Here is a 21,206-nt window from a genome sequence, read left to right on the forward strand (position 1 = left end):
ATTATGTCTAGATAAATAATAAAAACAATGTATCCAGAAAAAAAAAATCAAAACATCTTTTTATTTAAAACGGGAGTAGAAGGTGCCCAAGTCGTACAATCACGCAAAAAAATAATCATCAATTAAAGCGGATTCATTTATCTGCCGATCGATCGAGGAGGACAAATTCAAAACGCTGGATCCAAGAGCTAGCGCATCATCTTCGTCAGCACTCAGCAGTAGCTTCCCTGGTCGCTTGGTCTTGGCATGCACAGATAAAAAAATGAGTTTAATTCAACACTTGTGTGATATATACATTGGACGGAAAAGTCACGCACTCACGTCGCTCTCCAATTTGTTCTGTTCTGCTCCTTTTAGTTTATTTATTGTCTGGTCTGGTGGATCACCTTTGAATCGTGGTAATATGGTAGATGAATAATCTCAGTGTGATCTATGCAGACACCCCATTAATTACTCCTACTATCAAATAGCCTAATTTCATATATTCTTTGAAACGGTAAGGGATTGTAATTTGTATACATACTCCCTCCACACTGAAATACAAAGCATTCAAACAATCCTAGGACCAAATAAAGAGTGTAGCAAGAGACTAACTTGTCCCTCGCTAATCAGTTTTTTCATTCTAAAGTTATAAGACGATTGGATTTTTTTAATATACATTGTTTTACTATGTATAAACATAGCGTGTATCTAAGTACATAGCAAAAACTCTGTATTTAGAAGAGTCAAAATGTTTTATAATTCGAAATAGAGGCACTATACAGCTGTTAACTTGCTTAATTTTCTAGTAAGACACACTTCTTTTGTTCTTTTTACATATTGTATTAGCTTTGTTCTAAGTTAAGTATTTCTAACTTTGACCATCAATTTTCTGGAGGACTACATCAAACCAGGAAACCTTTTTGCTTTATTCACGAGCACCATGCGTGCATAAAAAGATGTTTGGACGCTAAACATATACCCCTTTGAGATCTAAAGAATAACGTGGCTTTATGATGATCTGACCGTCGATCCATCACTGGAGGTGAAAAAGAGAGAAAAGAAAGGGGCAAAAGTACTGATGCAAGCAGCTGGCATCTTGAAAAAAGGTTTTTTTTATATATATTTTCCTCTTGTTGAGTTGATGGCTGCATCTGGTAGACCAGGCCTTGTTCACTTTGCAAATTTTTTGAACCTGATGAATAGTACTACTTTCGTCTTATTTGACAAATATTGTCTAATTGTGGACCAACTAGGCTCAAAAGATTCATCTCGTGATTTCCAACTAAACTGTGTAATTAGTTATTTTTTTACCTACATTTAATACTCCATACAAATGACTAAAAATTGATGTGATGGAAAGAGAATAAAAAAACTTAGAATTTAGATGGCATCTAAACAAGGCCCCGGTTGCGCTGCACAATGTCTGCCCTACTGTTAGTACAGAAATGTGTAATGGTAGAGTACGTGCTCTCATAGGGCGTGTTCGCACCAGACCAGCCGGCTGATCCCCTCAGCAAATATTATTTATCAACCAGTCATTACACTCACAAAACCAGTCAATTTCAGCCAAGTTTTAGACCAGCGAATGGGACCATAATCTCATTATTGCATATGAACAAATAAACAGACACACAAAATTAGCGGAGCTAAGGCTCTCTCCAACAGAAAATTCATTGCAAAACTCAAACCTAAAATAGGTCTTCAACACAATATTTATAGTCTCCAACAGAGTACCTATACGAAAGACCTATTTTAGGTGGCAGGAGAGGCATAACCTAAATATGAGTATCCTCTCTTCTGAAGACACATTTGTAGAAAGAATTATTTTTTTTTGTCTTGCTGCTGGAGAATATCAAAAATAGGTATTAAGCCCTTTGCCTGTAGCGCTATTAAAGGACGAATGGGTCTTGTATTTTATGTCGTGGTCGTTGGAGATAGTCTAAATACTTTCTAAAAAGTCACTATTTGAAGTGCTGGTAATGTTTTCTATAAATTATTTGAATTTATAATAGTTTTACTCAGATCAAATCTAGAATTGTATTGTTTTGAACCATAGTAGTAGACGTGAGAATTGACGAAGCATGTGATCATCATCAAGGAGGAGGACAGAATTAGGATTAGCCTAACGAGTAGGGTATTTGACCTGGCTTTGACCTGACCAATCCAACGCCAGCCATCTTCTCCGTTGCCCCTCTTCCCCATCCATCCGTCCATTCCGGATTTTCCAGTTCACGCACGCCGGCGAAAGGAAGGGAGAGAAAAAAAGGACCAAGCTTTCTTCCCTGTATCGACACCACGCCCGGGACTCACGAGCGCGACACGACGCGGTACTAGTACAAGAGGTGGGCGGCGGGTGGTTGCCCCGATCGGCCGCCTCCCATGGTCGGCCCCAAGCCCAGCAAGCCGAATCGGATGTGCAAATCCAAGAGCGCCATCGCCACCGCCACCTCCACGTCCTCCTCCGCCATGGCGGCCGCGGCGGCGGCGGCATCCACGCCGCGGCACCACCGCTCGCCGCGCACGACGGCGACCTCCTTCCCGGCGGTGTCATCCTACTCCACCTCCTCCTCCACCACGGCGTCCTCCTCTGCGGCGTCCCTCGCCGCGCTCCGCGACTCCCTCCCGGAGCTGCCGCTCCTCTTCACCTTCCACGACCTGGCCGCCGCCACCGCCAACTTCTCCGCCGCGCACCGCCTCGTCCCCGCCGCGCCCTCCTCGTCCAACTCCTTCCGCTGCGCGCTCCGCGGCCACCCAGCCGCCGTCTTCCGCCGCCCGCTCCGCCGCGAGGCGCGGGACGTGGCCGCGCGCCTCGCCGTGCTGGGCCACTGCCACCACGCCGCCATCGCGCGCCTCCTCGGCGCCGCCGCGTCCCCCGACCGCACCACGCTGTTCCTCGCCTACGAGCTCGTCCCCGACGCGTCCCCGCTGTCCGTGCTGCTCCGGAACCCCAAGAACCCGTCCTTCACCCCGCTCGCGTCCTGGCACTCGCGCCTCCAGCTCGCCGCCGACGTCTGCGACGCGCTCTACTACGTCCACCTCCAGGCCGACACCATCCACAACCGCCTCTCCGCGTCATCCGTCCTCGTCTGCGGCGACGGGCCCCTCCCCCGCGCCAAGATCGCGCATTTCGGCGCGGCCGACCTCGCCGGCGAGCTCCCGATCGAGCACAAGGACGACGACGGAGAGTCCAAGGCCTCCTCTTCATCCTCCTCGGGCGGCCACCGCCGCACCAGCAGCCGGGGGAGGCGGATCGAGGGCACGCGCGGGTACATGGCGCCGGAGCTCGTGGCGGGCGGGCCTCCGTCGCGGCGCTCCGACGTGTTCGCGCTCGGCGTCGTGCTGTTGGAGCTGGTGTCCGGGCAGGAGCCGGTGCGGTACGACCTGGTGAACCGGGGCACGGGCGAGTACGAGAGGACGTCGCTGATCGACACAGCGGCGGCCGCCGTCGCGGAGGGCGGCGGGGAGGGGATGCGGCGGTGGGTGGACCGCAGGCTCAGGGACTCGTTCCCCATCGACGCGGCGGAGTCGCTCACCACGCTGGCGCTGCGCTGCGTCGCCAAGGACCCCCTGGCGCGGCCGGACATGGCGTGGGTGGCCGCAAAGGTGTCCAAGATCTTCCTGGAGGCGCAGGAGTGGGCCGCCAAGTTCAATGTCCCCACCGACATCTCCATCTCCATCGCCCCCAGGTGATGGATCGTTCCCGGTGCCGTCACGCCATTGCCGGTGACGGCCAAAGCGACTTGGCGATTGCTGTAGAGTTGAGGATTTGAGATGCTGATAGATAGCAGTATAGAGCTGTCGCTACTACCACTGAGGACATAGATTGCCTTGGACTCAATTGATTCATTGTTAATTTGGGAGGAGTTTAGGCTTTACATAGATAGATTAAACTTCGTTTTTCCCCTCTTGTTCTTATCGATGATGTACAAAGGAGTGACACGATGGCTACGTTTGCTTATGTTATAATCCGTACTTTTCAGTTTGATTTTTTAGCCAGAATAGTATTTTTCTCTCCTAATAAATTAGTCAGAACAGTGTTTTGTTTTTGTTTTTTCCAGCGAAGCGCCTATACGTGGTACTAGCCGTACACAGCTTTGGTTGGTAAATGTCAGATGCAATTTGGTCAGGCTGTGATTAGGCCGATGTACACTTTTTAACTGTGAATGGAAGAAATCCAGGAGTTTGTAGAAATTGGTCAATGATGCGTGTATGCATGGATAGATGGCCTGGGCATCTCTTGGATGGATCCTGCTCCTGCCGACTCTTGGCACAAAATTGCCACGGCTTGTTATTTCTTGCTGTTGATGTGCATGTGCCTGAATTTTGATGGGCAATTCAACGAGGAGAAAACTGCATCCCTATTTTCTTCAGGCAGCGTCAGCGTCCATGGAATCAGGTCGCCTAGTGCGGCATGTGCTGATGTGCATGTCGTAGACGCCACGCACGACGGCCAAGGAATCGGATGCTGCTGCCGTTGCCTGTGTGAGACTCAGATTTCTCTTCCAGTTCATCCATTCACAGGAGTGTACATCACACATGTCGCAACGACATGGCTGCGACCATATTTACTGGCACAAGATGAGACGAGATAAGAACCTGATCCCGATGCATGAGAGAGGAAGAACATGGCCATCGAATTCTACTATACTAGCTAGACTGAGTCTGTGTTTAGGTGTAGGAAGTTAGGAATTTAGGGTTACGGTAGCAATTTCGTTTTTATTTGGCAAATAGTGTTCAAACCTGGACTAATTAGGCTCAAAACGTTCGTTTCGCAATTTCCCACCAAACTGTGCAATTAGTTTTTTTTCGTCTACATTTAATGCTCCATGCACGGGCTACAAATATTCGATGTGACAAGTACTGTAGCACTTTTTTGAAAGTTGAGGTGCAACTAAACACGCGCTGAAGTCTTTCTTTGAAGTCGAAGGAATGCAGGACATGACACAACACAGCCATGCTTTGTGATGTCATAGCAGCACAAACCATTGCTACGTGATGGATTGATTCACCTTTCTACATGGCAAGCTTACTTGCTGAATATATAATTTTTAAGAACAAGACAACAAAAAACCTCTGGAAACGCCACGTTCCATCGTGGATGACCTTGCATATTCCTGCCAGACACTCGAGCCAAAATCATGGAGAACCCAATTCAGACAGCTCAACGACCAAAAGAGGGCAAAAGGAGAACAATAATCAATAATTTCTAACGACCAGATTCAGAAATCCGAAGGAAATGGTGTTGGCTGTTGTGCCCACCGGATGGAAACTCGGCTCAAATGATCTGGCTATTTTTATTGGCGCATGCCTGGCTGAATCTTTCGAATTTTAGGACGCAAAGGAAAGGGGGCAGTACTCATTCACATCCTCTCATATCATAGGAGATCCGCACAGTAAAAACCAATAATAATACATTACGAGAGTGTTAATCCAACATGGAAGATGCATAGTTCTACATCTGCTTTGCCCTTTGCAGGCCCATGTGGTTTCCGCGAAAATGCATATGCCTGTTAGTTGCAGCTGCTGTAAGATGTACCCCTGTCGATCGCAGCGCGCTCACCATCAGGCCATTGTCACCATCCTCTCAATGACTGTAAACAAAGAGTCAAAAGATGAAATGAGTTCCATTTAGATGCTGGTGTCAACTAGTGTCATACATAGGTTGATAGGTATATCACAAAGTCACTCAATAGTCCAGATGATTTTGAATCATTTTTCCCAAGTGCCTGATAAAATTTAAAATCCAGGTTACCCATTCCAATTAAGTATGATATCGTGTTAAACTGTTAATGTAGCAGAGGGCTAGAGCTAGGTGAGTTCCCCATTTCTGTTTGAAAACCTTTTGTTTATGGACAGTTCATCCAACTATTCGAGGATGTATATATAGCTAATTCCGTACATCCTCACATCTCATAGAGTTAGCAAATAAATAGTCCAGAGATTTTTGAATTGTTTTTCCTAAGTGCCTGATAAAATTTAAAATCCAGGTTAGACATCCCAATTAAGTATGATGCTGTGTAATGTAGCAGAGGGCCAGAACTAGGTAAGTTCCTCATTTCTGTTTGAAAACCTTTTGTTTATGGGCAGTTCATCCAACTATTCAAGGATGTCTAGCTAATTCCTTACATCCTCATATCTCATATAGAGTTAGCAAATAAGCCCTCTACTTCAACCATCTGTCATATTCTTGTTGTGCCATACTCAGTGGGGAACAGAACAAGATAGGTCAACTTGAAATACGGGTTCAACTGTTAGTATGCGTTGATTGTAGGAAAGGTCACTGTCAAAACCAACTATGCACTCAGTGACAATGACATGCACTTCAGCAGCATGAACCTAGAAAATAAATATGGTGGGAGAAAGAGAAATTGAAGCCTGCCCAAATATATTCCAAAGCAATATAATTTGCCATGCAACTCGGCACATATTTTCGCATGTCACAGAATACAATACAATGTGAAAGATCAACTTCATATTCCAATGCCAAGCGTATAGTAAAGGAATTTGCAGCCATTTGCTGATATAATAGGTGACTGCAAGAGATAGGCTTAACAAAAAAAAAGGGCAGACCCAGTGCCGGAGGCTCCCACATGAGTGGGGTCTAGGGAAGGGAAAAACCGAGGCAAGCCTTCCCCCCGCAAAATCTACGGAGAGGCTGCTTCGAACCCGCGACCTGGTGACTCAGTGAGACAGCTCTCACCACTACACCAGGCCTGCACTTCAAGAGATAGGCTTAACAAATGCCTATAAATCACCATGACATCCAGTCGAGTCAACTTGGAAGTACTATTAAGAATTCAAGTTCTAGTACGAAAACTTTCTCACATTCACACCAAAAACTGAGTTTTGCAGACAAAATAATAGTAATGACGCAATTGTGTACAACAAAAGAAAGAAGACCTGTCAGGTGCAGGTGTTCTGGTGAAAGGTTTGGCACCCAGACTGAGAAATTCTTTTGAATAATCATGCATTCAGATATTAAATGGCTACATCATTTTGAAGAAAACAGTAACACTAGCATGCCACACTATCAAGTTATAATGCTTTTGAAAATTAAGAACACTACTCATATCCAGAGGGTAGGGACCAAACAATTTTGTAGGGCAACATATTGTGCTTATTTGACAGATATAAACTGCTTCCATGTTAATCATGCATACCTTGAAGCCAGATTTGTTATTAGTTGAACCACCTAGCATCTTCCTTGCAGGCTTCAGTATTTGGAAGGAGCACATCAATGTCTCATCTACACTCATCATGGCACCAGCGTTATCGAATTCTCCACAGTAGTTAGGGGCTGAGAATATTGTTACGAGTTGGCGGTTAGCGAAAAACTCATATCCATCTTCGACAACCTGCATTCCAACAATGTAAAAGCATAAGTAAACGATTGATACACTTATAGTTTATAAGGGAATACGTAGGTCACGTCTTTAAGAACACAGCAACCTGATGAGCTCGGCAGATAAGGTCCAAATCATGCTTCTCAAGGAATTCATTAACTTTATCAGGACCAAATGTGAATGAAACACCTCGATCATTCATGGCCCAGCCTGTTGCTTCATTGGAAGGATCAGACCAAAGAAGATCACAGAGCAATCCAGTATCAGGTACGTCCGTGGGGCGATTCAGGTTGAGTATTTGCTCAAGCTTGTTCAACTCTGGAGACAGGCCGCCATGCATACAGAGAATCTTTTCATCGATCAATGCTGACACTGGCAAGCAGTTAAAACAGTCTGTGAATGTTTTCCAGAGCTTTACACTGAATCTGCGTTTGCACTCGTCATAAAAACCATATATGCGATTTACTGATGCGCATTCATGGTTGCCCCTTAGAAGAAAGAAGTTCTCTGGATACTTGACCTTGTAGGCCAAAAGAAGACATATTGTTTCCAGGCTTTGCTTTCCACGATCCACATAATCACCCAAGAAAAGGTAGTTGGCCTGAGGCGGATAGCCACCATAATCAAATAGCCTCAGGAGATCAGAGTACTGCCCATGGACATCACCTGATCAGAAGAAAATATGTGAGATCGATATTTGTCAGGAAGCTCCACTAAAGGCATTTAAGGGTAACTCATACTCAGATTAACCAAAATCGCTACATATATCAGTACAGGTACTCAAATAGTGTTGAGATTCTCTTTATCTGACAATTTATTAACTGAAGGATTTACTTTTACCTAACATGAAAGGAAGTATTATCATTGTTTGTATGACCTAAAGATCTGCACAACAGCGGAGCCAGAGTTCGTCACATACAATTTATGCCACAGCATGAAAACCTATAAGTGGGATAAAGTAGATGTGCTTTCTCAGAAATATAACACTGTCAAGGGTTATAAAAAACTCGACCTGCACGACTGCACCCATACACAGTGGCACCGTAGCCCATGTGAGAACCACCACGACAGGGGCCAGACCTTAGACCTGTGCTTTGGCATGGGAGAGACGAGGAGATTTTTTAACCCCAGCCTAAAAATTCGCTCCCACGAGGAGTCGAACCCAGGCTGAGGAGTGCTACTCAAGGTAGCTAACCAACTCAGATAGAGGCCTTTGCGTGCATTTTTGTCAGCAATACATACGAACCAAACATTCAAGACTTCCATCTAAGACAGTGATGATGATCATCCAATTTCAATAGTAGGCTTAGTGAACTTTCATTTAAGTATACTGCTTTCATTTCTCATAGGATGCATGGTTATACGCATCTATGTTGTTCACTTTAACATTTTCACAAAATATCCTGACCGCAACCATGTCGTATAACATTATCATCCTTCTACAAATAGCAGGAGCCCTCTGAAAGATTGAAGATGTGCTGCATTTCTGGAAAATCTGAAATGTGGTTTTGATATTGCCATTCAATCATACAAGCACAGCAATGATTTACTAGTAACCCAAAGCATTGATACCTCAAGATTTAGCATCACTAGTTGATGGTACGCGCAAAATCTATAATAGGACCATCAGATCGATGGTAGAAAAACTAGCAGCTTTCTTTCGGCAAATGGAATCAGAGAGTTTCTATTCCAAGGATGCCTAATCACTACAAAGAGGAAACAGCTACCAACATATGTACACCTATATTCCAGTCCTCAATCGATTCTTCAAGCCATGACGACAGTCAAAGGTAGGATTGGGAATGGATACTTTCAATCACAAGATCGGGTTTAGGACATCAGCAAGACCCAAAAAAGGCACAGACCAAACAGCGCGATACCCCGTTGACCAACCAAAGCGGTCACCAAGATGTCATCTTGGGTGCTACCGACATGAAGAAATTGCTCAGGAGCCACGGGAGAAGGGGGAAATACCGCAGATTTTGATGGGGGCCTCGAGCTCCAGCAGGTTGGGCTGCGAAAGGAAGATCTCCTTGGCGGCAGCGCAGAGCTGCTTAATCTCCGACTCCGACAGCTGCGCGTTCTTCCCGGGCTTGAGATTCTTCACCTCCAGAAGCCGGCGTATGACGTCGTCAAGCAAGGCCGGATCCATCTTGAGCTCTTCAACACTCACACCACTCTTCTCGAAACTTCTCAACAACCCAAGGCTAGTAACAGTCAAAGGAAAAACGAAATCTTTACAAGAGAAAAACGCAAGCACAGATCGAAGAAATCTTGGCGGCTCTACTCTTGGGATGGACCAGAGGAGAGGGGATTTGGTCTGTGATCGGCGGTGTCTTGGTGACACAAAGATGCTACCTTTTTGCTTGGTCAGCTGGTCTCTCTGGGCTTCTTTTTTCTCCTATTTTTTTCCCCTACTAGGATGCTCTCCTGCTGCTCTTGTTCTTGCAGATGGGGGAGGCAGTTTGGTGGGTTTTTGGAGGGGATTCGGATTGGATTCGCGGCTGTCCTCTCTGGTTTCTTGTTCTTGGCATTGGTAATGGGTCTCCCCGTCCCCTTCTCTCTCTCTCAAGCACTGCCCTGTCTCTCTCTCTCCTCCCCTGTGCCAATTCCCCAAAGGCCAAAGACTTGTATTGGACTTTGGAATAAAAGCAAAGCCATTTTATGGATAGGCCCTCCGTTTACTTCCATGGCATGTCTAAGTCCTTGGCTGGAGATTACAAGAACAAAAAAAAAGTATGGATGCCGTCTCTTTCTGCTCTCCACATCTCCTCTCCTCATCTCTTTTCGTCTGACAGATCGTTGCTCGGGTCTGTCTTGCTTTGGAGCCTCGCGTTTAGATTGTAAGTTTTTTTACTTTTTTTATCACATTAAATTTTTGGATATATGTATGGAGTATTAAATATAGATAAAAAAATAATTAATTACTTGATTGTAAATTACGAGACGGATCTTTTGAGCCTAGGCCATGATTGGACAATAATTGTCAAATATAAACGAAAGTGCTACAGTGCCAAATACTGATTCCTAACCCCAATCTAAACAAGGCCCTTATTTAGATTGGGGTTAGGAATCAGTATTTGGCACTGTAGCACTTTCGTTTGTATTTGATAATTATTGTCCAATCATGATCTAACTAGACTCAAAAGATTCGTCTCGTAATTTACAATTAAATTGTGTAATTAGTTATTTTTTATCTATATTTAATACTCTATATATGTGTCAAAGATTTGATGTGATGAAGAGAGAGCGAAAAAACTTGTAATCTAAACGAAGCCAAGGCCTCGCATAGGAGTATCCTTCAGGAAGGATGGAAGAAGAGAACAGTCAGTGGCAACGCTGATGTTCGTAGAAAATGTGGGTGCAGGCATTTATGACCTGGCAAGAAGAGAACTATTATTTCTTGTACTGCATTTGTCCTCGCAATTGCTACACTCCGTTCGCTTGATCGTCTGTGACGCTGAGCAGAACATGGAGGTCGCTGTACATGTAATTTTCGCTAGAAAAAAATTAGTTCTGGTATCAGACCGCAAAAATTCATAAGTACGCTGCCACATGGTGTGAGCACTTCATATCCAAGGTTAAGGCATCATGACCTGTTGTGCCATGACCAAAATGGAGGAATTCAGATTTCAAAGCAGGAAAAAGAGGCACAGAAATAAACTGAGGAGATGACTTAGTTATTGCAGGACATGATGGTACACAGTCGTGGAAAAAGAATAAGCTTCTGCTTCTCCTTTTTTTTCTATATACGAGTAAGCTTTTCAGTTTAACCGCTTCTCACTTTTCAGCTTTAGATTCGTACATACAGATAACTTTCGGTTATTCACCGGCTGTGAAAGAGGAAAAAACGTTCCTTTCTATGCGAAACTGCCTCTGCACAGCAGATGTGCCCAAAACCCTATTCCTGCACTTCTAGATTTCGGTAGTCATGCATCCTTTTCACAAAAAAAAAGGATTTTTCTTAGTGATGCATCGCCGGGAACGGGAAAACTTAGTGTTCCTGTGGTCTTAAACAGTGACATCCAATTTACAACCACTAGCACTAGCTGAAAGATGGTATTGTAGGTATTCTTCAAAGTAATCTGCGCCATGTTCATTTGGCTTATAAGCCATACTTTTTCAGTTAACGAATAATATTTTTCTCTCACAATAAATCAACCAACAGTACTTTCAACCATGGCTTATCAGCCAAACGAACAGGGCACTAATCCGAGGATTACATCAGTAGTTGTTGCAGTGAACCACCCTCCAATGATGCAAGCAAGCCTGGAGTACATGTATATATATGTATTCCTTACTGAATGGGATTTTGGACACTTTCTCGATCTCTTCTTGCTCTTTCTCTGGATGGGGAGGTAGTAGTAGGTGTGCTGTGCCCTCATGCTCATGCATGTGTGTGATCATGCACACATGCTCTGGACCAAAGCAAAGACCAGACGTCGAAGATGCATGATGACCCAAACTCAAGACCGGCGACTGATGAGTGGGTGGGTTCATACTTTCATGTTTTTCTTTTTGCCCTTGTTTAGTTTACCCCAAAATCCAAAAAGTTGCTACAGTACCTATCACATCGAATGTTTGCGGCCCGTGCATGGAGCATTAAATGTAGACGAAAAGAAAAACTAATTGCACAGTTTGGTGGGAAATTGCGAGACGAACGTTTTAAGCCTAATTAGTCAATGTTTGGACACTATTTGTCAAATAAAAACGAAGGTGCTACAGTAGCCCCAAAATCCAAATTTCACGAACTAAACAAGGCCTTTGTCATCCTGCCCGTGGAATCTTTGAACACGGGGATCCATGCCAATGCCAAGGAAATTTCTTCCCAAGTAGGCCTACTAATCATTGGTACGGTGTCCACACACCAAAAAAAGAGGGTCATTATTTGGTTTAAAGAGAAATACATATATCCATAGGGACAGAACATTTGTCACATCTAGATCTTCGTCTTCAGTTATTATATATATACACGTCTCAGCTATTTACAGTAATCCACATCGACTTGCAGCCTGTTCGTTTGCCTGTGGCTTGTCGTAAATGATTGTAAATTTCCAGCCGAAACAATATTTTTCTCTCACACAAACCAACCAGCAGTACTTCTTCATGAACCAGCAACGATACGAACCAGCCAACCGAACATGCTGTTGTTTTATAGCTAAACTACGTCAGCAAATGTTTACGTGGATGAGGGAGAAACGAGGAGAGAGAAATTGCTTGTGGCAAGTTTCAACACCGAGCGCTAACACAGTTCCCTGTGCTTTGTGGGACCCTGGCGAGCACGAGGGAGCGAGGTAGGAGACAGGGTGGCGGCGGTGAGCTCGGGCGACGACTTACACGGGGAGTGTATGATATGCTTAGGGCTTGTGTAGATGCCATCCAAATTCTAAGTTTTTTTAATCTTTCTCAATCACATCAATTTTTAACTGCTTGTATGGAGTATTAAATGTAGGTAAAAAAATAACTAATTACACAGTTTAGTTGAAAATCACGAGATGAATCTTTTGAGCCTAGTTGGTTTACGATTGGACAATATTTGCCAAATAAGACGAAAGTGATACTATTCATCAGGTTTATTTTTTTTCGCAATCTAAACGAGGCCTTAAGTTTTGTTCTTTCATCACGCGCTCCATGCCTGTTATCATGAAGACTGGGCAGCAAGAGCTGAATATAGCTGTCATCTCATTCTATCTCTCAAATTTCGGCAAGATAGATGGAGGCTATGCGTGATTTTTTATATATATATATATATATATATATATATATATATATATATATATATATATATATAATATAATATAATATAATATAATATAATATAATATAATATAATATAATATAATATAATATAATATAAGCATCCGCACTAGTATAGTTAATCATAATCAGGCTAGGGTGTCGCTGGTATGCATGTTCCAGCAGGATCTGTGTGCTTCCCAAGATGCACATTTTTCAATTGCTGCTTTGATACGACGAATAGGATACTGGGGCAATCTGGCAAACAGTTGTTGGTCACCACCATCATGCCGGCCTTATGCATGACTTATTGTGATGCTCACAGCCATAGGATTCTAGACCTTATCATTTTCGGGGGTTTCCGTCTCAGAAAAATACATGATCTTGGTAGGAACTATTTAATCCAGTGTTAGTAGTTCAATAAAAAAGAGGCACACAACTCCAGCAAGATGAGAACTTTTGATGCCATCAGCGTCCAGCATCAGGCTGAAAACGACATCTTTTATTTTTCATAAACAAAAAAAACTCACCTTGTCATTGATACTTTTCGCTTATAGTCTTTGAAATCTAATTTTGACTAGTACTTTTTATTAATGTAACAGACCAAATAGTTCTAAACATGTCATAAATCATACGTGTGCGTCATCCTTGCATTAACAAAAAATTAAGCTTGTTTTGAATGCTTTTGAATTTAATTTCAAATTAAAGCGTTATTTTTTTTATGTGCTTGTGAAGAAATTTTGGATTTTATCATAGCAAGTATCTAGACCTGAGGAAAAGTTGGACCGGACCTGGAAAAAGCCCGACTGGTTTTCTGGCCTAGAATATGTGCTCAAACCCACCCAATAGGTTTGGTTAGCCTTTTTATATCATTCGTTATTGATAGAAATAAAAAAAATTGGTGGGCAAAAATGTCCTTAGGCTTTACATCTTGGACAGTAATCTTTGCCGAGTAATGTTTTTAGTTGTCCTATATCTCTAGCGTATATTAATTAGAGAATTTTTAGTATGGTGGGAGAAATTATAAGTCGACTCTGTCGGATCTTTCAAAAAAAAAATGACTTGAAACACTCCTGTCATGTTCATCATCGGTAGAACTGCTCCCTGGACCGGATCACCACACCCACGCCTTGGTGGCTTGGTGGGAGTGTAGAGCGAGTCTGTATGCACGGCGTGGACTGGACTTCTCATAACGCCAGCCTAACCAGTCCTTATTACTCCCTGTTGCCGCAATTTCAATCTTCAAAATTTCTGCGACACCACACCCCATGGACATGTGTACAAGTACCTGCGTGTACCACCGCTGTTTCATCCCAAGCTCTGGCCTCAGTGTCTATCAGATGCATGGTGCACCCATCACACATGACAAGTGACCATGCATCTCTCCTACGCTGCACACGCCGACGAAAAGAATTCCAAGGGAAGCATTCAAGCTATACTTGAAGAAATCGTGACTGTCGACGACGAAGAACCCTAAAGACAACTCACTGCTGCTCCAAGCAGAAGAAAACGATGTTGATGAATGTGTGGATTTTTTTTTTAATTTTAACACTTTTTGAAAACTAATTTTAAATCTCTCCTACGCTGCGAAAAGCATGTGCCGCGCCATGTATGGTGGAGCGGCGGATGACTGACGTGGCGATGACCGGAAAGGCTGACCAGTGACGTGGCAGGGCCTGCCGCGCCACCGATCTTGGCGCGGCAGTGCCGCGCCCTGATCCGTGGTGCGGCAGAGCCGAATATAGGCCCTGCGACCAGTCCCACCTGCCCGAGCAGCAAGCCCGTCGCGCCCGCGCCAGCCCACCGCCGAGCACGCCAGCCGCCGCGCCACGAACGTCGGCACGCCACGGCCGCCGGCCGCCCGGTGCGGCCGCCGCTCCCGCACGCCGGCGCGCCACCCCCTCCAGCCATGCACGGCGGCTGCCCGCCGCGCCCACCGAGGCCAGCGCTCGCACCTCCTGGCCCGGTCTAGCGCGCCACCGCCACGAGGATGAGTGCCACTGCCGCGAGGTACTCCCCTAGTGTATTTGTTGATTGAATCGATATTATTAGTATAGTAAGTTAGTAAAATAAATAAAGTTAGTATAATTAGTAAAGTATAGTTAGTATAGTTAGTAAAGTTAGTTAGTTTAGTTAGTATAGGTAATATAGTAAGTTAGTATAGATAGTAAAGTTAGGTAGTTTAGTCAGTATAATTAGTGAGTCTAGTTATATATTGGATTTAGTCTAATTAGTTGTTGTAGTTAGCCTTGTATAGATGTTAATATTAGATTAGTTAGTATAGTTATAGTTAGAATAGGTATTAATATTACTATGGACATTACGTACGACGATTTCGATGACTTGATGAAGTTTCTTGAAATGCTTTTGCAGATGGATTGTTGTGTTAGAGTTTTATACGGAGGAAGTGTTAGGAGATAAGATGGTATGTTTGAGGATATGAAAGAAGAATTGGAATAGTTTGATGAACCTTCCAGCTTCAACGATCTTTGTGTCCGTTTGAATGCAAAGTTTGACGATGATTTCACACTGAATGAGAGGTTTGATACTGGGAAGACTAGGACACACTATGTCCTCATGCCCTTGCGCAACCCTGCTCACTGGTCCCGCTACACTAGGGTGCTCCATGGTTCCAATGTGCCCATGCCTAAGGTGGTGGTGGAGAATGGGTACAAGATACAGGGTGTTCAAGACGGCCCGTCCATTGATGGTGTCGAAGGGGAACCAACTTAGGATAACATGGATTTGGACGGTCAGTTGACGCAGGAGCAGTTCATTCAACTGTAGTAGGTTGTATGTGAATGAGTTCGAATGGGAAGAGGAGGAGCAGAAGGAGGAGGACAAGATCGGTGATGTAGTTAGCAGTGATTTAGACCATTCTGATGATGACCAAGAAGGTATAGTCGTACAGATGCTATGCCAACACCAGTTGATGTCATGCCAGTACCAGTTTATACTATGTCATTACCAGTACCAACTGAGGTTTTGTATGGCATCCAAGCTTAGGGTGGACTAGTCATAGATTTGGCAACATATGATACCCCCTATGATTTATGGGCCAGAATTAGCGAAGCGCAGCAGTATGTCCCACCACCACCTTACACAGCGACTGAGCTTGAGCAACTAAGGTCGATGAATGTACCTTTCAGGGGTGTTCCAATCTGTAGGGATGTCAGCATGACAGATATGGTAGTTTGTGACACCGGTCTCTAGATGTGTAGGAAATCATTGTCTGACCATGAGAAATAAACCCTTAGGAAGGGGATGATATTCAATATAATATCAGAGATGAAGCTCTTCCTTTAGGACTATGCTGTGTACCACCATAGGTCGTACACCGTCACTCATTCGGACTAGGAGTTGAGGTACCACGTGATATGTAAAAATGGTTGTATGTGGAGGTTAAATGCACGAAGAGACAGAGCGATGGCAAGTGGAGGATAAGTAAAGTTGTCGAACCCCACACTTGCCTATCAAACAGGGAGGAGAAAAATCATCAGCAGCCCACTACACGTTACCTTGCCCTGTCATATATTAGGGCTCATTGATGACAATAACGACATTTCGATGTCTTCTTTACAACAGTCCATATCTGGATTCATTAAGTACGATGTGAAGTATGAAAAGGCTTGGCGTGCTAAGCAAATTGCCCTGGCGATTTGATAGGGTAGTTGAGAGAAAGCGTACAACAGGGTGTCCTACATCTTATGTGCAATGCATTACTACAACCCTGACTTGAAATGGTTTGTGGACACCGACGGGATGTGTTTTCGGGACCCGTTGAGGCATGTCCTCTATCGTGTGCTCTGGTCGTTCGCGCAAATAGAACATGCATTCTAGTTTTGTCAGCCCGTCATACTTGTTGATGGCACTTTCTTGACAGGAAAGTATAGGGGCACCTGAAAGGTCCTAATATGGCTAGAGCAGGGGTGAATAGCCTATTCAAAAATCTACAAACCGTCTAGAGCAATTTGATTAGTATAACAAATAGCGAAATACAAACTTGCTCTAGCACTACAAGGGTTGCAAGTCACCTATCCAACAATTCTAGTTGTTATGATCACTAGGCACACAATTTATGAGGTCACTACTGAAAGGTCCTAATATGGCTAGAGGGGGATGAATAGCCTATTTAAAAATCTACAAATCAACTAGAGCAATTTGATTAGTATGATAAATAGCGTAATGCAAACTTGCTCTAGCTCTACAAGGGTTGCAAGCCACCTATCCAATAATTCTAGTTGCAATGATTACTTAGTCACACAAGCTTGCTATGTAACTACTCACTAAGAGCTCTCAATCTTGCTACTCTAAAGAGCTCAACTAGATGAATGTAAATAATAAAGCAAGCTCTCAATTCTAATTACACTAAAGAGCTTGTATCAACTAGTTTGCAAGAATATAAATAAGTGAGTACGGTGATTATACCGTCGTGTAGGGGATGAACCAATCACAAGATGAATATATAGCCAATCACCGGGAGAATGCCAAAGATAAGAGACAATCGATTTTCTCCCGAGGTTCACGTGCTTGCCAACATGCTACGTCCCCGTTGTGTCGACCAACACTTGGTGGTTCGGCGACTAAGAGGTGTTTCACAAACCTCGTCCACATGAGAGGACACCGCAAGAACTGACCTACAAGTGAGGTAACTCAATGACACGAGCAATTTACTAGAGTTACCTTTCGGCACTCCGCCAGGGAAGGTACAACTCCCCTTACAATCACTGGAGATGGCCACGAACAATCACCGACTCGTGCCAATCCTCCACCGCTGCTCCAACCATCTAGGTGGTGGCAACCACCAAGAGTAACAAGCGAAATCCATAGCGCAACACGAATACCAAGTGCCTCTAGATGTAATCACTCAAGCAATGCACTTGGATTCTCTCCCAATCTCACAATGATGATGAATCAATGATGGATATGAGTGGGGGTGTTTGGCTAAGCTCACAAGGTTGCTATGTCAATAAAAATGTGCAAGAGAGTGAGCTTGAGCCAGCCATGGGGCTTAAATAGAAGCCCCCACGAAATAGAGCCGTTGTACCCCTTCACTAGGCATTGATCGGGCTGACCGGACGCTTCGGTCGAACTGACTGGACGCTGGTCCTCAGCGTCCGATCGCTCGATGGCTGCCACATGTCACCTACGTTCAACAGTGAACGTTTGATCTCAACGGTCGAAATGTTGACCGGACGCTCCGATAGAGCTGACCGGACGCTAGACCCTCAGCATCCGGTCGTTTCCAGTAAGGGTCCAAATCCTATTTTTGCCGACCGGACGCGTCCGATCATGCTTGATCGGACACAGCCCAGCGTTCGGTGCTTAACCCTAACCACTGTGACGTCTGACAGCTCAACCGAACGCAAAACAACATCCCTCAAAGCTTCATCTATCTTCTTAGGTTCAATGGATGACACAAAAGAGAAGTGCTCATAAAATGAAGCCAATCTTGATCTTGTTTGCACACCTTTTGAAATATCACCAATGGTAGTATCCAATGGATGATCTCTTGCAACATTAGTTGGTTAAAGCACTTGCACTTGATTGCTAGCATTTGATTGATCACTTGGTTGAGATGATGAACTAGCCATTTGTTGATCTTGCTCATTACCATCACTAGTGCTTACTTGAATTTGATCATAAGAACCACTAGCTTGCACATTTGAGTTAGAGAGCACTTGATTCTTGTCATCTTCTATATCAATCACCTCTCTAGGCCTTAACTCACCAATATCCATGTTTCTCATTGCCTTGATCAATTGAGTGTCTTTCACATCATCTAGATTCTCATCTTCCTCTTAGGAACCATTTGTTTCATCAAACTCCACATCGTGAACCTCCTCAAGAGTACCACTAGCCAAATTCCAAACTCTATAAGCCTTGCTAGTAGTGGAGTAACCAAGCAAGAAACCTTCATCACATTTCTTTTCAAACTTGCTCAATCTAGTGCTTTTCTTTAATATGTAGCATTTACATCCAAAGACCTGAAAGTATGCAATGTTTGGCTTTCTTCCATTCAATAGCTCATAAGGTTTCTCCATCATGGGGTGATAATAGAGTCAGTTGCTATAATAGCAAGTCGTGTTGATGGCTTCAGCCCAAAAAGAATAACTCATATTGTACTCACTCAACATTGATCTTGCCATATCAATCAAGATTCTATTCTTTCTTTCAACTAGCCCATTTGATTGAGGAGTATACTTGGCCGATAATTGATGTCTAATTCTAAATTCATCACATAACACATCAATTCTAGTGTTCTTGAACTCGCTTCCATTGTCACTTCTAACTTTCTTGATTGTTGTTTCAAACTCATTGTGAATGCCTTTGACAAATGATTTGAATGTTGCAAACACATCACTCTTGTCAACGAGAAAGAATACCTATGTGTATCTAGTGAAATCATCCACAATCACAAATCCATATTTGTTTCCACCAATGCTAGTGTATGTGGTTGGTCCAAACAAGTCCATGTGCATCAACTCAAATGCCTTAGATATGCTCATCATGCTCTTCTTAGGATGTGTATTACCAACTTGCTTTCTGGCTTGACATGCACTACATAGCTTATCTTTCTCAAAGGTGACATCTTTCAAGCCTCTAACTAAGTCATGATTAATCAACTTGTTCAATTGTTTCATTCCAACATGACCAAGCCTTCTATGCCATAACCAACCCATGCTAGACTTAGTGATCAAACATGTTGACAATTGAGCTTCTCTAGCATTGAAATCAACTAAGTATAGATTCTTATATCTAAATCCTTTGAATATCAAGTTAGAGCCATCTACACTTATGATCTCTACATCATCCACACCAAATATGCACTTGAAACCAAGATCACACAATTGAGCTACCGATAATAGGTTGAAGTTCAAGCTCTCTACTAGTAGCACATTGGAAATGCTCAAATCATTGGATATAGCAATCTTACCAAACCCTTTGACCTTGCCTTTTCTATTGTCATCAAATATGATACTATCAATCCTATTGCTCTTGCTTTCATTGATTGAATTGAACATTCTTGAATCACCGGTCATGTGTTGTGTGCACCCACTATCAAGCACTCAATGCCTTCCTCTGGCTTTATAATTTACCTACAAAAGAAGATTAATTCTTTTTAGGTACCCAAACTTGCTTGGGTCCTTGTAGGTTAGTCACCAAGGACTTTGGTACCCAAATGGCCTTCTTCTTTGGGCCCACAATTGATGTACCAATGAACTTAGCCTTTACACCATTGACACCCTTATAAAGCATGTAACAAGAATCAAATTTGATTAAGGATACATCTGGTAGCTTGTTCTTGTTAGTCTTGCAATTTTGCTCTATATGCCTAACTTGCTTGCATCTATTGCAAAACTGATAATTGCCCTTCACAAAGCTAACTTTGGGAGTGACAAAGGCCGCCTTGTCTTTCTTGGGGGTATAGCCTAATCCCTCTTTGTTGAGAGAAAACCTTTGGCTACCCAAGCACTTTAGCAAGCGGGCATCTTCATCATAGGCATTGCCTAAGGCACGAGTGAGCTCATTCACCTCCTTCTTGAGGGTTTCATTTTCCACCATTAGTGATGTATCATTCATAGGTGGAGTAGAGATGGTTGTGCTACAAGAAGTGTTAGTAGGAGCAACAATAATGGGTTCATAAAAAGATTCATCAATAAGATCATATGTTAGTCCCACATCACATGTTACTGTCACTTGCTCCTTCTTGGCTTCCTCCTTCTTGACTTGCTTAATGAGAGAGGAGTGAGCCTTTTTAAGCTTAGAGTGAGCTTTGCCAAGCTTCTCATGGGCTTCCATTAGCCTCTCATGAGTGGCATTGAGCTCATCAAAGGATTGCTCAGAGATTTTAGTTTCTTGCGCAATTCTTTGCACTCCTTTCTCTTCATCTCATTGCAAGCGTGCACTTGCTCACACATGTCCAAGAGCTCCTCCTTGGTGTACTCCTCATCGTCATCGTCATCATCCCTACAAGAATCACTTTCACATTCATCACCACTCTCATCATATTTTACCATGGTAGTCTTTGCCATGAGGCATGTCGATGGAGTGTCAAAGATGGATAGCTTCTTGTTGATGGTGATGCTTGCTAATGCTCTCTTGAGACGTTTCTTGTCATCATCACTAGAGCTATCATCATCC

General features: G+C 43.6%; 2 protein-coding genes across 3 annotated transcripts; one reads left to right on the forward strand and one right to left on the reverse strand.

Moving 5' to 3' along the window:
• The first annotated feature begins 1,932 nt into the window (after positions 1-1,932).
• Positions 1,933-3,991, forward strand: LOC136464860 (lysM domain receptor-like kinase 3). Its single transcript, XM_066463807.1, has one exon. It carries the CDS (start codon positions 2,362-2,364, stop codon positions 3,670-3,672), a length of 1,311 nt encoding a protein of 436 aa, XP_066319904.1. The 5' UTR covers positions 1,933-2,361; the 3' UTR covers positions 3,673-3,991.
• Positions 3,992-5,338: 1,347 nt separating this feature from the next.
• Positions 5,339-9,934, reverse strand: LOC136468034 (serine/threonine-protein phosphatase PP1). 2 transcript variants are annotated; one of them, XM_066466891.1, is made up of 4 exons: positions 9,300-9,934; positions 7,432-7,991; positions 7,143-7,337; positions 5,339-5,573 (listed from the first exon to the last, which is right to left on the reverse strand). In XM_066466891.1, exons 1-4 carry the CDS (start codon positions 9,475-9,477, stop codon positions 5,556-5,558), a joined length of 951 nt encoding a protein of 316 aa, XP_066322988.1. In that variant the 5' UTR covers positions 9,478-9,934; the 3' UTR covers positions 5,339-5,555. The 2 variants fall into 2 exon arrangements, with proteins under 2 accessions (XP_066322988.1, XP_066322987.1); XM_066466890.1 differs by lacking the exon at positions 5,339-5,573 and having other exon boundaries at positions 6,892-7,337; positions 9,300-9,532; positions 9,684-9,934.
• Between the last annotated feature and the right edge of the window lie 11,272 nt (positions 9,935-21,206).

Source organism: Miscanthus floridulus, chromosome 7 (genome assembly GCF_019320115.1).
Source record: "Miscanthus floridulus cultivar M001 chromosome 7, ASM1932011v1, whole genome shotgun sequence".
Taxonomy (NCBI): domain Eukaryota; kingdom Viridiplantae; phylum Streptophyta; class Magnoliopsida; order Poales; family Poaceae; genus Miscanthus; species Miscanthus floridulus.